Here is a 15,066-nt window from a genome sequence, read left to right as displayed (position 1 = left end):
ATGCAGGGTAGATGACTCTTAGGTTAAATCCTTAAAGAGTAAAGAAGATAATGGGGATGAGTAATTGGGTTGATTGTTTGATTGAACATAATAATTATATTATTGTGGGTTGAAAACCTATGTACTCACCAGGTTTCCCAACCTGACCCACTCAGTTTATGTATATCACAGGTGACGAAGTGAAGTGACATTACACTGAGAGATTTAAAAGAGATGTAGATCACTAGTGTAAATCATTGTAAGTTCTGTTTATGCTTATGTTTCGGTATTAACGATGACATCCCAAACATTTTAAAATGAAATAAATACGTTTCTTCGAAAATGTTTTAATAACGTATTTACCATGTTTTTCTGGGAACAAATTCCGCAACCTTTTTATAAAATGAAGTACTCTGATTTTTATAAAGCATAAACAAAATCGGTCTTTTCTGGCCGTGATTTTGGGGATGTCACAGTTGGTATCAGAGCATTAGTTTAAGCGAACTAGGAATATGGATTTATTTCTAGACTTAAACTTAGAATGCTAAGCGATGATTGTGAGGTGTGAGCACTAGCTTATTTTAGGAATGATGCCTAAATTGCTTTTATGTGCTAAATGATTTGTTATGCTATAGTTTGATCGGATCTATGGTCTGTTGCCGACCGGATCTGGAAACCTTATGTGTTTAGGATTCTAAACGTACGACTACGATATTAGAACTAGCATGTAAACGTTTCGGAGTGATAAGGATGATTTAAACGTCAATCCTAAGTAAAGGTCTAGATTCACCTCATTAGGTGTATAGATCAAGATGGTAAGAACCCGTAGTGGAAACGTAAATGCAAATGGGAACAGAAACCAACCCCCAGTGATTGAGCAAATACCGGTGATGGAAGCCACTGCTGAGCCAGTCACAATGGCTGGAGTGCAAGCGATGATCCAAGCGATGTTGGATCGTCAAATGGAGGAAACCAGGCGTTTGCTCCAGCAAAATCGAGAGGAAGCGACCATTCAGATCGAACGGCCCGAGTTGAACGAGGGGCAGACTGAGGAGGGAAACTACAGTGGGACTGTTGGTCAAGCCAACCCACCAATGGTTAAGCAAAACCACCAGGATGGAGGAAATGATGGACGTGGATGCAAATACAAGGATTTCATGGCGTCCAAACCACCGAGTCTATCTGGAAGCCCAACGCCGGCGGAAGTCATAAACTGGATCTCCGAGATGGAGACGATGTTTGAGAGTTGTGAGTGTAGCAACAGGCAAAAGACCGCTCTCGCGGTTCCTCTGTTGAAATATGGAGTACTAAGCTGGTGGAAGCTACTAGCTAATTCGATGCCCAAAGGAGAAGCGAACAAGATGTCATGGGAGGATTTTCTGGTGCAGCTAAAAATGCAGTACTGCTCTGAACAGGATCTTCTGGAAATCAACAACGAGTTTCAGAATCTAAAGAAGGGAAAGATGAGTGTCATCGAGTATGCTGCAAGTTTTACGGAGAAAATGAAGCTTGTTCCTTATCTAGTTCCAACTGAACTCTCCAAGGTCAATAAGTTTGCCCATGGATTACCAGCAGACTTTGGTCCAATGGTCAAACAAGCAACCACTTTGAAAGCCGCCATCTGGGCAGCCAAGAATGTTGAGACCCAAATAAGGGAAAAGGGTCTGGAGAAAGTTGAAGTTGGTGAGAAGAGGGAGTCGGAAGGATCCTCAAGACCTGATAATAAGGGAAAGTTCTCGAAGTCTAACCTGGACGACCGAAGGAATGAAGCCAAGTGGTGTGAGAAGTGCAAGAAGAAACACTTCGGAAGATGCGATGGTGAAGTGACGTGCTATAAGTGTGGTAGGACCGGTCACTATTCCAGAGATTGTACATTCGAAAACAAGAAGTGCTACGAATGTGGAAATGATGGGCATATTTCAAAGAACTGTCCAAAGAAAAACGAAGCTGCAAGACCAAATGCACCGCCGAAACCAAGGGCATTTCACATGATCCTCGACGAAGCAGAAAACCGTGCGAGGAATCAAGGATGAGGACTTCATATCCGAAGATCAAGTTATGCAGTAGCCATAGTATTGTATGATGTAGCCTATTAGAGGCATAGCCTAGGGTGAACTTGAACACCTATGTAATCATTTCAAGAAATAATATAAAACCTTTGTTTCGTTATCTGATGTGTTAAGTTGATTCGCTGCATGGTGACTTGGGAAACTGCGAGACAATACTTGGGACGAGTATGAGTAGGTGTGAATGGTAGTAGAGGCCTATACTACCGGAAGCACAGGACTCACACTTGGATCAGGGAAAGTCACAAGGTTACCAAGAAGCTAGTAATTGATTTCGTTTTATTCAAGTGTGTTGTTACCATCGTTTCGGTAATGACTAAGAAGATTGTTGATATTCCGACCCTAGTGGTCATATCGAATCGAGTCCGACTACGATGAGTATGTTGTGTGGTTCAGAGGACCAAGTTTGATGTAGCGTCCGACTTAAACCAAACGGTTGAAATCAAAGCGATCAATAGAAGTATCGCACTCGTTGTTAAAGAAGTTGGTGGCTAGAAATGCCTAATTTTAAAGTGTGATTATATCACATTAGAACATGAAGGAAGGCATAGTCTGTTTTAGAATTTAACTCTAAGAGACCTAAGTCTAAGTGTTGCAACATACGATGATAGGTCATTAGAATATGACACATCGATCCATAGTAGTAATAAAAGAAGTCATCTCAAATTCGTATCCAGTAAGGATCGAGATTTTGACTTGAAGATCATAATTTAGAGTCTAGCCTGAGGAAGAGAGCAGGTGCACGATCGAGTACTACATACAGTCAATAAGTCTGAGAGATAGACTTGAAGGAATGTAGAAGTTATAATTATTACCTAGGATGAAGAGACGACATATGGAGTCATTATACGACCATGTTTCGTTGATGATTCCGGGACGTAATCATCCTAAGGGGGAGATAATTGTAACGCCCGCAAATCCGGGCTAGTCAATTTAGATGCAATAGGGGTCGAAAACGACTTTTCGACAAAAGATTATTTAGAATAAATAATCTTAACCAAGTTGTATAGTATGTTACAAGGTTTTCGTACCTATAAAGAATGCCAAAAACCGAGTTATAACGAAGAAGTTATGACCCGTTGAAGTTTCGCGACGGAACCGGCACGATACCGGGAAGCGTAAATAGTGAATTTACGATAGAGCGAGATTTAGCCTTAGCGATCTAAACGAAAGTCGTAGAATATGTTAAACTAAGAAAATCGATAAAAAGAACGCCCAAATCTGACTTCGTATGAGGAAGTTATGATTTTTCTAAGATTTAGCATAGCAGTGCACAGCCCGAAATCTAAATTTTAGATCGGTCGATTTTTAGCCGACGGGATCTAAATGAAAGTTATAGTACTCGTAAATACCAACGCGTGGATATAAAGAACGTCGATAATAGAGCTCGTATGCAAAAGTTATGGACGAAGCTTAGTCCCTACTTTTCGAGCGCGGCGAATTCGATACAGTTTTGTAAATACGAGATAGAATGAGAATTAGCCAACGAGGTCTAAATGAGAGTTGAAGATCTCATTAATAGGAACTCAACGGTAAAAAGACAGACAAAAATGGAGCTCGTATGCGAAAGTTATGGACGAAGCTTAGTCCCTACTTTTCGAGCGCGGCGAATTTGATACAGTTTTGTAAATCCGAGATAGAATGAGAATTAGCCAACGAGGTCTAAATGAAAGTTGAAGATCTCATTAATAGGAACTCAACAGTAAAAAGACAGACAAAAACGGAGCTCGTATGCAAAAGTTACGGACGAAGCTTGGAGACTACTTTACTATACACTTCCTATAAATACAAGGGTGAACTCCTCATATTTTCTTCACACCATAAGCCTTTCTTTCTCTCTCTAACTTCTCTCTAGCCTCCCTAAACCCCTCCCAAGTCTACGGAACCTCCCTAGCACGAGAAGAAAGCCCCGGAGCGCCCGACGGCTCCGAGAAGAAAAGATTTCGGCTCGGAAACGCTGCTCCAGCGAAGCCTGGTTTTTAATAAAAACCCGCTGTAAGTGAGCTACGCCTATAGTATATTTAATATAGATTTTATTTAATTATAGTAACATTGCTAGGACCTTAAAATAATTATTTAGGCTATTATTATGAGTTATATTGAGTGTTATTTAACGCTTATATAATAGTAATAATAGCTAGACTATTAAATTAGTCTCGTCAAGCGTTAGACTAAACTCTAGTGGTAATGATACTAGGTTTCGTCAAGGGATAATTGCTTTAAGAGTAACGAAGTGCTGTCCGAGTGCCGACTCACCACCTTTCAGGTGAGTGCATAGTCCCTTTCATCTTACACATAGATATGAAGTATTTTATATAAACTACGTGCTATGTGTGCACATTATCTGAATACTTGCTGTCTATGCTGGTTGAACGTTTTATACATGTTTTAAAGGACTTAAACTGTATACGTATTTTATATATACGAAAATGTTGGGTATGAGATGGGTAGATGAATGATGAGAGATAGAAGATGACGTGAGTATACATTGGCAGCTATAGACTTAGTGCCTATGGGACAAACACCGGTAGCTATGGACTTAGTACCTTTTAGACGTTGGTAGCTATGGATTTAGTACCTGTTGGGAATTGGTAGCTATGGACTTAGTACCTATTAGTTAGACGCTGGTAGCTAAGGATTTAGTACCTGTAGGAATTGGTAGCTATGGACTTAGTACCTGTTGAACATTGGTAGCTATGGACTTAGTACCTATTAGATGAAGACTGGTAGCTATGGATTTAGTACCCGATGAATAGACTATAGCAGCTATGGAATTAGTGCTTTATGAACGAACATTGGCAGCTATGGATTTAGTGCCAGTCCCATAACCCTGGAAGTAAGGGACTTCGGAATAAACGAATGCAGGGTAGATGACTCTTAGGTTAAATCCTTAAAGAGTAAAGAAGATAATGGGGATGAGTAATTGGGTTGATTGTTTGATTGAACATAATAATTATATTATTGTGGGTTGAAAACCTATGTACTCACCAGGTTTCCCAACCTGACCCACTCAGTTTATGTATATCACAGGTGACGAAGTGAAGTGACATTACACTGAGAGATTTAAAAGAGATGTAGATCAGTAGTGTAAATCATTGTAAGTTCTGTTTATGCTTATGTTTCGGTATTAACGATGACATCCCAAACATTTTAAAATGAAATAAATACGTTTCTTCGAAAATGTTTTAATAACGTATTTACCATGTTTTTCTGGGAACAAATTCCGCAACCTTTTTATAAAATGAAGTACTCTGATTTTTATAAAGCATAAACAAAATCGGTCTTTTCTGGCCGTGATTTTGGGGATGTCACATTATGATTGTTCAAATCTATGTCGACGACATCATCTTTGGCTCAACGAATCCTAGCTTAACAGCTGAATTCAGAAAGTTGATGGAGACTAAATTTGAAATGAGTTCAATGGGTCCGATTAACTTTTTCCTTAGTTTAAATATTAGACAGGGACCCGAAGGCATCTTTATCAACCAGGAAGCTTACACCAAGACTCTTCTTGCTAAATTTGGCATGATGGGAGACTCAAAAGTTAAAGTTCCAATGGCATTCGGCACCAAGCTCACACCATCCTTGGAGAAACCGGCAGTCGATATTACGTTATATTGTCAGATGATTGGTTCTTTAATGTACCTTACTTCTAGCAGGCCTGATATAATGTTTTCTGTTTGTTACTGTGCTAGATTTCAGGCGAATCCTCGTGAACCTCATATGCTTGCTGTGAAGAACATACTCCGGTATCTGAAACGAACCACCTCTCTCGGTTTATGGTATCCATCAAACTCAGGCTTCTTCGTTCAAGCCTACTCAGATGCAGACCTTGGAGGTTGTGGACTAGACAGGAAAAGCACCACTAGAGGATGCCAATTCCTAGACGGGAAGTTGGCTAGCTGGCAATCAAAGAAACAGACTTGTGTATCTCTGTCTACAGCTGAAGCAGAATACATCACAGCTGCCTCCTGTACATCTCAAGTGATTTGGATCCAAAGCCAGCTCCGGGACTATGGACTCAATATGAAAAAGATCCCACTATATTGCGACTCAGAAAGTGCAATTAGGATCTGTCATAACCCAGTGCAACATTCCAAGACCAAGCATATAGCACTGAGGTATCACTTCATAAAGGATCATGTGGAAGATGGGAACGTCGAAATTCACTTTGTTCGAACCACTGATCAACTGGCTGACATCTTCACCAAAGCTCTTCCTGAAGCATCTTTCAACAAAATTCTACAAGGGCTAGGAATGATGGAATCGGAGTCAGCACCAAAGATTACTTCTCAAGATCAAAAGTTGGAAGCGAAATAGACCGAACGTTCGGGTTCGGTTCTCATATATGCCGAAATGAACCGAACGCTCGGGTTCGGGTCTTGTTCTGGTGTACTGAAATGAACTAAACGCTCGGGTTCGGTCGTATCATCTGCTCTTCGCTTATCACTCAAAGGTAGTTTCTTTGGTTGTAAATTTGTTGTATTATTTTCTCGAATTCATTTATCTCATTATCAAAGTTCTTTTCTTTTTCAAACTTATTTTTTTGGCACCCGAAATAGACCGAACGCTCGTGTTCGGTTCCAAAAAAAATTTTCTCAACCGAAATAGACCGAACGCTCGGGTTCGGTTCCAAATTTTTTTTCTCAACCGAAATAGACCAAACGCTCGGGTTCGGTTCCAAAATTTTTTTTAAAACCGAAATAGACCGAACGCTCGGGTTCGGTTCCAAATTTTTTTTTTGTTTCCAATTTTTTTTAAAGTTTTGTTTTAAAAATCAAAAATTCCAAAAATATTTTTTTTGTTTTCTTTTCGTTACTTCAAAAACTTCAAAAACATTTTTTTTATTATTTTATTTTATTTATTTATTTTATTTTGTATGTCTTATCTTTTTGTGTGTCTATTTGTGGGGAAATCATTTCACTAGTTAAGTGTCCATAGAAGCATGCTGATGTATGTGTCCAAAGCCTCACCTGATTCTGAATAATAGCCTTACTGACTTGGTATATACAAACCTTGTCTTCCCAATTAGGCTTTCACATTTATTCTAATCACGAGCTACCTAACTCTCTTCTCACATGAGATAGGAGTTTTCTGCTTAGTCCATATTTTAACAGCAGAGGTACTTTGGTTTCTTTACACCATCTACACTACATTTCTCCATCTTATTCGTTTCACAAACGTAACCCTTGAGACTCTCAGAAATTACCACTGAGGTTTATGGTTACACAAGGTCTGAGTTTATGATCTTAGCTTCGTGTCACTACGTACTAAGTGAAACCCAAAATTCAATACCTACTTTGCATTGACGGTGAACAACAAATTTGCTCTAGTTTTCACTAATGAATTGACGAACTTATCCATGGGGATACAATGTGAAATCTCTAATTTTCTTTTGAGTGATTCCTATGATCTTGTTAAATCCAATAACATTTCTTCCCTTGGAATACAATTTTATTTTTTTTGAGATTTTACATAAATTATTCTACCTTGCCACTTAAATTATTTCCAACCTACTTGTTCAACAGACTACATTGGTCTCACAAGTACTTTGTTCGATTTATGTCTTATATCAAGATCAGGAATTCTGAATTGAAGCGAAAGCAACCCAAATAAGCCTAATTAAAAGAAGCCTTTCAACACTTCTTAATAAATGTCTGATCGTTATTCAACGGGAAACCACACAAACACTTTAAGGTCTCTCTTGACTTTGAAGGAAGAGATTCGTGCCCAGGATCCATTGGTTCGTGTCATTATTGACATCACATAATCCCTCAAATGTGTTGCTTTATTTCTTTTTCTTTTACACACTAAGCACGAAAATCTTTTTGATTTTCCATAATTCTGGTTTCATTAGTTACAAGGCATTTTAATGGGATTGGCAGTTATAAACGGGTTGTGGTCAACATTAATCCACGTGGGTAATTTTTTTTTTGCTTTAAAGATGTCGTTAACTCTAAAGGGATAAGATTATAAAATGTTGACTCAGGCGGGAGTCCAATCGATTTGATCTCAAACGGCGCTAGAAGGCAGGCGTGCGAATTGGAACCGTTTCATCTGAAAATGGCGCCTGATGGGAAGGCGTGTAAATCGGGACTGACACTCTCTCTCATGCGTGATCATCAGCAATACCAACTGTCACGTGTCAATCACCTCCAAAAACTCTTCGTATTTCATTCAAAGATTTGGGAAAGATTCTTCTCTCTCCTCTACCCACAGTATAAAAGGTAATATAAACCTTTGTTTACCTCTTTATTGCACCCATATTTCCAGAGAGCAAGAAAACCCTCCAACACTCTATTGTTCATCATCTCTCCCATCTTCTTCACAACAATGGCGGATTCTTCATCAGTTCACGCTACTTCACACATCTTGCCGATTCGTCCCCAGCAGAGTTTGATCATTAATCTCACTCCTCAAGCATATGACGCTTTCATGTTCCCCATAATCGAATGCCTGAAGTACTCGCCGATTGCTCCTGCTCTCACCAGAGCTGAAGCAGTTCCCATGGAGTTCCTGTCCCAGATATTTGCCACTGCTCACTACGACAAGGTCGTCGATCGGATTTTCTTCGACGTGTTCAGTCACAAGGCGTCGATTTCCAAGCAGAGATTCTGCTCATTGTTAGGGTTTGAACCTGATTCATCGAGGGTTAACCCTGAAACCATTCCAATGGGTCATCTTTTCAACATGTTCTACAACGTGGGGTACACTGAGGTGCTCACAACGGTCACGAAATTTAAAAAATCGTGCCTGCCTCCTCAGTGGAATGGGTTATTTACGGTACTGTTCAAGGGGCTGTCTGAACGTAGTGCTGGATCGGACGGGGCAAGTCGTCTTTTTCTCTCGATTCTGTACGGGGTCTACAATGGAATCAACATGGACTACGGGTCGGTCCTTTGGCAACAACTTATTCAAAGTCTCTCTTCCACATCTTGGCATTCTGAGATTTCATACGCCCGGTTCTGGACACTTGTTACTAAATGGGTGATGGACAAGTACTACATTCCCATTGTTGCTGGTTCTCCAATGTCTTCGATTGGTACATTCCATACCACGAAGATCATTGTCTCCGACGCATCAAAATTTCCCTTCAACGGTTCAATCCCTGAATCGATGTACGGTGATGTTCCAGCCGACAGCCGGATTATAAAAACATACAAGGAGTTCCGACGCTCTGGTCCGAGAGACCTTACTCCTAAGATACTCAAGTCAATTCATGATGCTGACAAGCCTGCCCCAAGAGGAATGAAGGCTGATAAGGGCAAGTAGGTTGCAAAGGGATCGAAAGGCCCATCTCCCAAAAAGAGGAAAACCACCAAAGCCGCCCAATCCCCTCCTATGAAGAAGCGAAAAACCCAACCAAAGCGAAAGCTGATCATCGCTTCGTCCTCAAGCGAATCTGAGGAAGAGGGTTCTAATTCTAACGGATCTCAACGTGGTAACACTCCACCATGCTCGCCTACACCAGAGATTCATATTTCCACTTCTCCAATTTCATCTCCACCAGTTACTATTCCTATTTCTATTCCCACCATAACCTCCACCACTCAAATACCATCCACCTCCATCCTAGTACCACCATCCATCTTTACCGAAGCAACCACCACTGCCAAAGTAAGAACCAACGTATCTGATACGACGGTTCACACTGACGCACCCAAATCCACCTCAGCACCCGAACCCACACCAACAACCGAACACACCACCCAACCCAAACCTACCTTTACTACCGAACCTCAAGCTTCACCACCACCATCATCTCCTGCTCATGCAGCAGAGAGTGAAGAACCATTCCTCGGCGGAGAGGACATGACCTTTGATTCAGTCTACTATAGTCTGTTTCAAGTTCAGAGTGATGACGATGACGATGCTCCCATTACCAAAAAGCATCTCAAGGAGCTTCACGACAAAATCGATTCGCTCATCGCTTCATCTTCTACATCCCAGTCATCCATCTCTGAAGCTGCCATTCAGAAAATTGTTGATGCTTTTTCCAAAGCTCATCAAGTTTCTCTTGACTCCGCCACTGCAGCCATTGATGCCTCAACCAAAGCATGTGAGGCAGCGACCGAAAAAGTCAATAAACTATTTACTGATGCTTCTTCCTTGTTACAATCTTTACAAGAATCTGCTGCAGCCACCAAAACAATGCTGGAACCAATTGTCAACCAGCTGGCTACATCAGTCGCATCAGAGCTGAAGTCGTTCGCTTCTCTTCGTCAAACTCTCTCTGACGACCACTCAGCTCTCAAAAGAACCATTGAGGAGCGCCTCTCCAAGCTTCAAGAAGACTTAGCTGCTGAGAACTCCCTCATGGACGCTCTTGCAAGGAAGACTACCGCTTTTAAGGTCAAGAGTATTCAACTCTCCCACTCTCAACAGGAGATTGAGTCTCTTCGATCTGAAAGAGAGATAATCTCTTCGTGTGTTTCGGATGTCCACGCATCTATCTCCAACATCCTGGAAGCACATGACCCGATCCTCAACTACTCTGTGAGGCGTGACCTTGCGGAAAAGCTCTCTCCTGCCCTCTCCCTACTAAGCAAAATTGAAGGGCTTCTTGATTTCGTGTCCATTCCGAAACAAGGGGGAGAAAAAGAGAAAGTGTCTCAACCGCCTCCTACTTCAACAACAACTCACACAACCGAACCTCCTCCAGTAAGCCAAGCCTCAGGTTCCGGTGTGAAAGACAAAGGCAATAAAATTGCTGACGAGAGTGACGATGATGATAAGGAGACAATTGCCGACCTTTTGAAGAGACAGGGTTGAGATAAAGATGCAGACATCAGTGCTCGTGTAGCTAGAGAGGCTGAAGAAGCCGAAAGAAGACAAAAAGAAGCTCACGACCTTCTCGAGAGTAGAAAAACTCTTTTTCCTCCTTGGACTCTTGAGAAGCTACTGAAAGAAGCCATCGAAACACCCAGCATCTTGTGGCTAGAACCGGTGATATCTTTGGATCGTTCTAACACTGTCGATTCTCAATTCGACATGCCACTAACCTAAAAGGCGTTTGTATTCCATGCCTTTGACAACATTGCTGAGTTCCCTCATCCTCATCCAAAAATTGATAGGGACTTAGTTGATTTATATCTGAGGGCCGCTCAACCACAGTACCAAACATGGAGCGCTCAGAAGATTATCAATGTTCGGGTTCTGAAGCCGTACAGGGAAGGAAACTTCACCAACGTTCGGTTTAAGGTGCTAAGGGGATCTGCAAAGACCGAACATGCACTCTCGCTTGCTGATCTTCCCAACTTGAATCCACACGACTGGATCATCTTGCACAACATCCTTCTTACAAACGAAGCTGAATATGGTCCGATCATCGACCACTTCAAGAGGATGCTTGTCTGCTATATAATGGAAGTAGCAAAGATGGATCAGGAGGTAGCGAGCGTATTCAAGAAAAAGCCTACCATATCTCCTGTTGGCTCGGCAAGTGACCTAAACATGATGCAGATGGGAAAGATAGACCCAAATAGAAACTCAGTTATGTTTACCAGAAACGAAGGCCAGAAATGTCTTTTCGCTTTGGCAGACAAACATCTCTATACCACTTCATGTCTGGAGCATGTCTTAGGAATTATCCATCGGTGCAAGTAGAACACAGCGGATGATAAAAAGTACTTTGACGATATGATTCAATGGTACATTCGCTTCACACAGACTATCCTTGCGCTTATCTCGCGTCTGTTTGATACAACCAAGAAAGTTCCCACTGTTGTCCAACCAAGAAGAAATGAAGTCTCGCTCCAAATTAACGCAAAGGGGGAGATTGTTAGGTCCAGCTTAGTGTTGCGTCTATTGGGCTCGTTAGCTAGTCCAATGTTTATCTCCGGTATGGGCCTGTCAATCCGTAAGTTTTGTAGGGTTTAATATAAATAGATGCTTGCATGCATCCTAGAACATAATGATTAGAAACGATTAGAGAAGTATTTTCAAGTATATTCATCATTCTTGTTTTGTAACCCTAGAAGTCCTCTACAGCGGAAGTTCTTAGTCGAGCTCTGCTGAGGATTGAGTAATCTAATCATTCGACTCATTGTGATCCATACTTGTGTTTTATTTCCCTGCTTTTTACGTTCTTTACTTACCTGTTACAAAGATCTAATCGATCAAAGAGTTTTTATAACTCATCAAAGCCATTAATTTCCAGCGATATTGATGCCTCTCAAGTTACAAGGTCCAGGTCTAGGGGTTCTATGAAAGAATGTCCACTTAGTGCTAACCACAAAGAAGATGGTGAAATTGTTGCAATGTAGTTTATTTAACTTCTAGGGTTTACAATTTATTTTGATGAAATATGAGAGATGAAAGTTGTTTTGGGTTAGTTTTTAAAGTCTACTTGATCATTTATACTCTAGTAATGGGTTGTGGATTTTGTTGCAGGAATGGAAGTCAATGGGAAGGATGATGATTTGAAGACACCACTTCTGAATCCCCCTAATGTTGTTGCAACTGATAGTAAATCAGTCCATAGTGTCAATCAAGGGATTAAAACCATTACATTCAAAATAGGTGGGATAGAATATGCATCATGCTCATCATCTGATGACTCTTTACCTCTGGATCTCGATGGTGTGTCACCACTTCAAGGCCAGGGTGTAGTTCCAGAACTTGGTAATGTAAGCTCCCATTGTTACCTCTTTAGTGTTTCTTGTCATATTTTAGAGAACAAAGACATTTTTTAGAAAAAGTATAATGATGTTCATGTTTTCAGGTAAAAGCAATCAAAGAAACTATTGAAGATGCAGGCTTTGAAGTCAAAGAATTTTCAGACTTTGAAGTAAATTCTAAAAAGAAGTTGGATCCTGTCACCATGTGCATTAGGGAATCAGATGGTTTAGCCTTAAACCAATCTTCTGAGTGCTGTATTTTTGTTAAACCTAAGAAACTGAAGTTTGATGAAATGGATGGATGCGATTCAAATAAAGTTAGTAGTCTGCTTTCCAGGATTAGAGAACTGTTGGCCAATCCCTTAATGAATATGGATTCTGCTTCATTAAAAGATGATAAATCCAGTAAGCAGCAGTCAATCCCATTCCCAATCCAATTGAAGTCTGCAATGACATGTTATCATGAGGATTTTGATGCATGTACAACTATTGAGACAATGAATATTGATTTGGACATGGATCTGAATCCATTGGTGGAGAAGTGTCTGCTTCCTAAGAATAGAAAGTTGGATAGATTTTTGGGACAGGAATGTAATTCTGCTTTAACAATAATAGATCATAAATCCAATGAAAAGCAATTACCAATGGAGAATGTAGGATCAAGTAAATTGAAAGTTTCAATGACACGTTCTCATGACAACTTTGATGAGTGTGCAAAAGATGATATGATGGACATGAATGAGTACACAATGGTGGAGGATGTTGAGAACAACACTAAGGTTTCCCTGTATGATGATGTTGTTGTTTACTATGAGGTAAGTGTCACTTCTTAAAGACCTAAAACATGCATTTCAAAACATGTACATACTCATGATATGTAGGATTTGTACTTGGTTTAAATATTAAATACATTCCCTTTAGGTTTTTTTCTTCAACAAACAGTTTAGCATGTATTGAGGTTTCTCATCATAATCTACCTTTTGATCCCAAATTTACAAACCCTGTTTGCGTTCGAACCATCAAGAATGTAACTGGAAACCCATTCCATTGAGATGTTACCTTTTGACCCCAAATCTACAAACCCTGTATGCATTGAGGTTTCTCTTCATAATCTATGGTTGAGGTCCTTCGTCTTCTTGATTACATAAACGTTCATATCCCATGACTTTGGCAATGAGTTTAGCAGCCTCTTGTTGATTTCGAATATGGTGAACAGAATACCACTAGAGTTCATCTCAGTAGTGAGAGTGATGAACCTCTGCAGTTGAGTTTCCAATGTTTCACCCAGAACATGATTGAACATATTAAACTTTTCCCTGAGAATATCCTGGCGACTTTGCTTCATGTCCTCGTTTCCTTCATAAACCTCAATCAGTGCCTCCCATAGAGCTTTTGCAGAAGTATATCCTCGGAAACCCTGAGCAATCTCTAGTGATAGGGCCATAGTGAGTGTGGCAAGTGCTTTCTCTTGCTGTTCAATTTTATCAAATTCTTCATCAGTGTAATCTTCAAAATCCTTGTCAACGATTGTTCCATTTTCGAGTGTTGTGGTGATTCTGATAGGTCCTTTCAAGATGCATCTCCAAATCTTGAAATCTTTCATTTTGATATACTTTTCCATGCGATATTTCCATTGCGGGAAACCCTCAGCAAATAGCAAGCGTGGAATGCACGTAGTTGTGCCCATAACGGAGTCCAATTCCTGATGAACTGACGAGTTTTGTGAATCCATTAATGTTTTGTTTTGTTTTCCTTTTTTTTAATTTTCTTGATTAAATGAAAAGGAATTAAAAACGGAAAATGTTCAAATGACCTAGATGGTTCACGGTCGTACACAGCAGTTCGCGGCCGCACACGGTCAAAAATGGACGTTTCAACGTCAAAGGATGAAGGTTTCACGGTCAAGGATGGATCACAGTCAAATTACAGTTCACAGTTAATAACTTTAAATGGTTCATGGTCGTACACTCAATCACAATCGTACACACTTCAACAGGTTGAAGTCGTGAACACTGAAAACAACAATTTTCAAGTAGAATTCGATCCTAATAGCCTTGAATCTCGATCAAAAGCAGATATCTAGCATCCAAACACGAATCAATCACGAAATTAAAGAGAAAACTAGAGCCGTAAACACCAAAAACAAGTTTGACACCGGATTGGCTCTGATACCAATTGTAAGTCCCATTTTCCAAACTAAAGCAAATCCTTCTTGTCATATATCTGAAATACACCTTCAGGAAATTTGATGACAGTAGAAGTTGTGGCTTCATCATAGACCTAGTAAAACATATTTCTTAGTGAACCATCGCGGAACACAATAGGAATATGTCTCAATTGGTTAGTAGGAGGCCACATCACCGTCTTGAAAGGCTCGTTGGTCTTTAGATCTAGCACATCTG

The 15,066-nt window shown here is 40.3% G+C and overlaps 1 protein-coding gene across 1 annotated transcript; it reads right to left on the bottom strand.

Annotated features, from left to right (window-relative positions):
- Window positions 1-13,769: 13,769 nt before the first annotated feature.
- Window positions 13,770-14,351, bottom strand: LOC145076200 (uncharacterized). The gene has a single exon (XM_079022159.1). It carries the CDS (start codon window positions 14,349-14,351, stop codon window positions 13,770-13,772), a length of 582 nt encoding a protein of 193 aa, XP_078878285.1.
- Between the last annotated feature and the right edge of the window lie 715 nt (window positions 14,352-15,066).

Source organism: Lactuca serriola, chromosome 9, assembly GCF_051521515.1.
Source record: "Lactuca serriola cultivar US96UC23 chromosome 9, Lser_US96UC23_V15, whole genome shotgun sequence".
Lineage (NCBI taxonomy): Eukaryota > Viridiplantae > Streptophyta > Magnoliopsida > Asterales > Asteraceae > Lactuca > Lactuca serriola.
The sequence above is the reverse complement of the archived record's forward strand: the minus strand, read 5'-3'. Positions and strand labels throughout refer to the sequence as shown.

Coding starts and splice junctions, on each gene's coding strand:
- LOC145076200 (XM_079022159.1), bottom strand. CDS start 14,351: ATGGGCACAACTACGTGCATTCCACGCTTGCTATTTGCTGAGGGTTTC.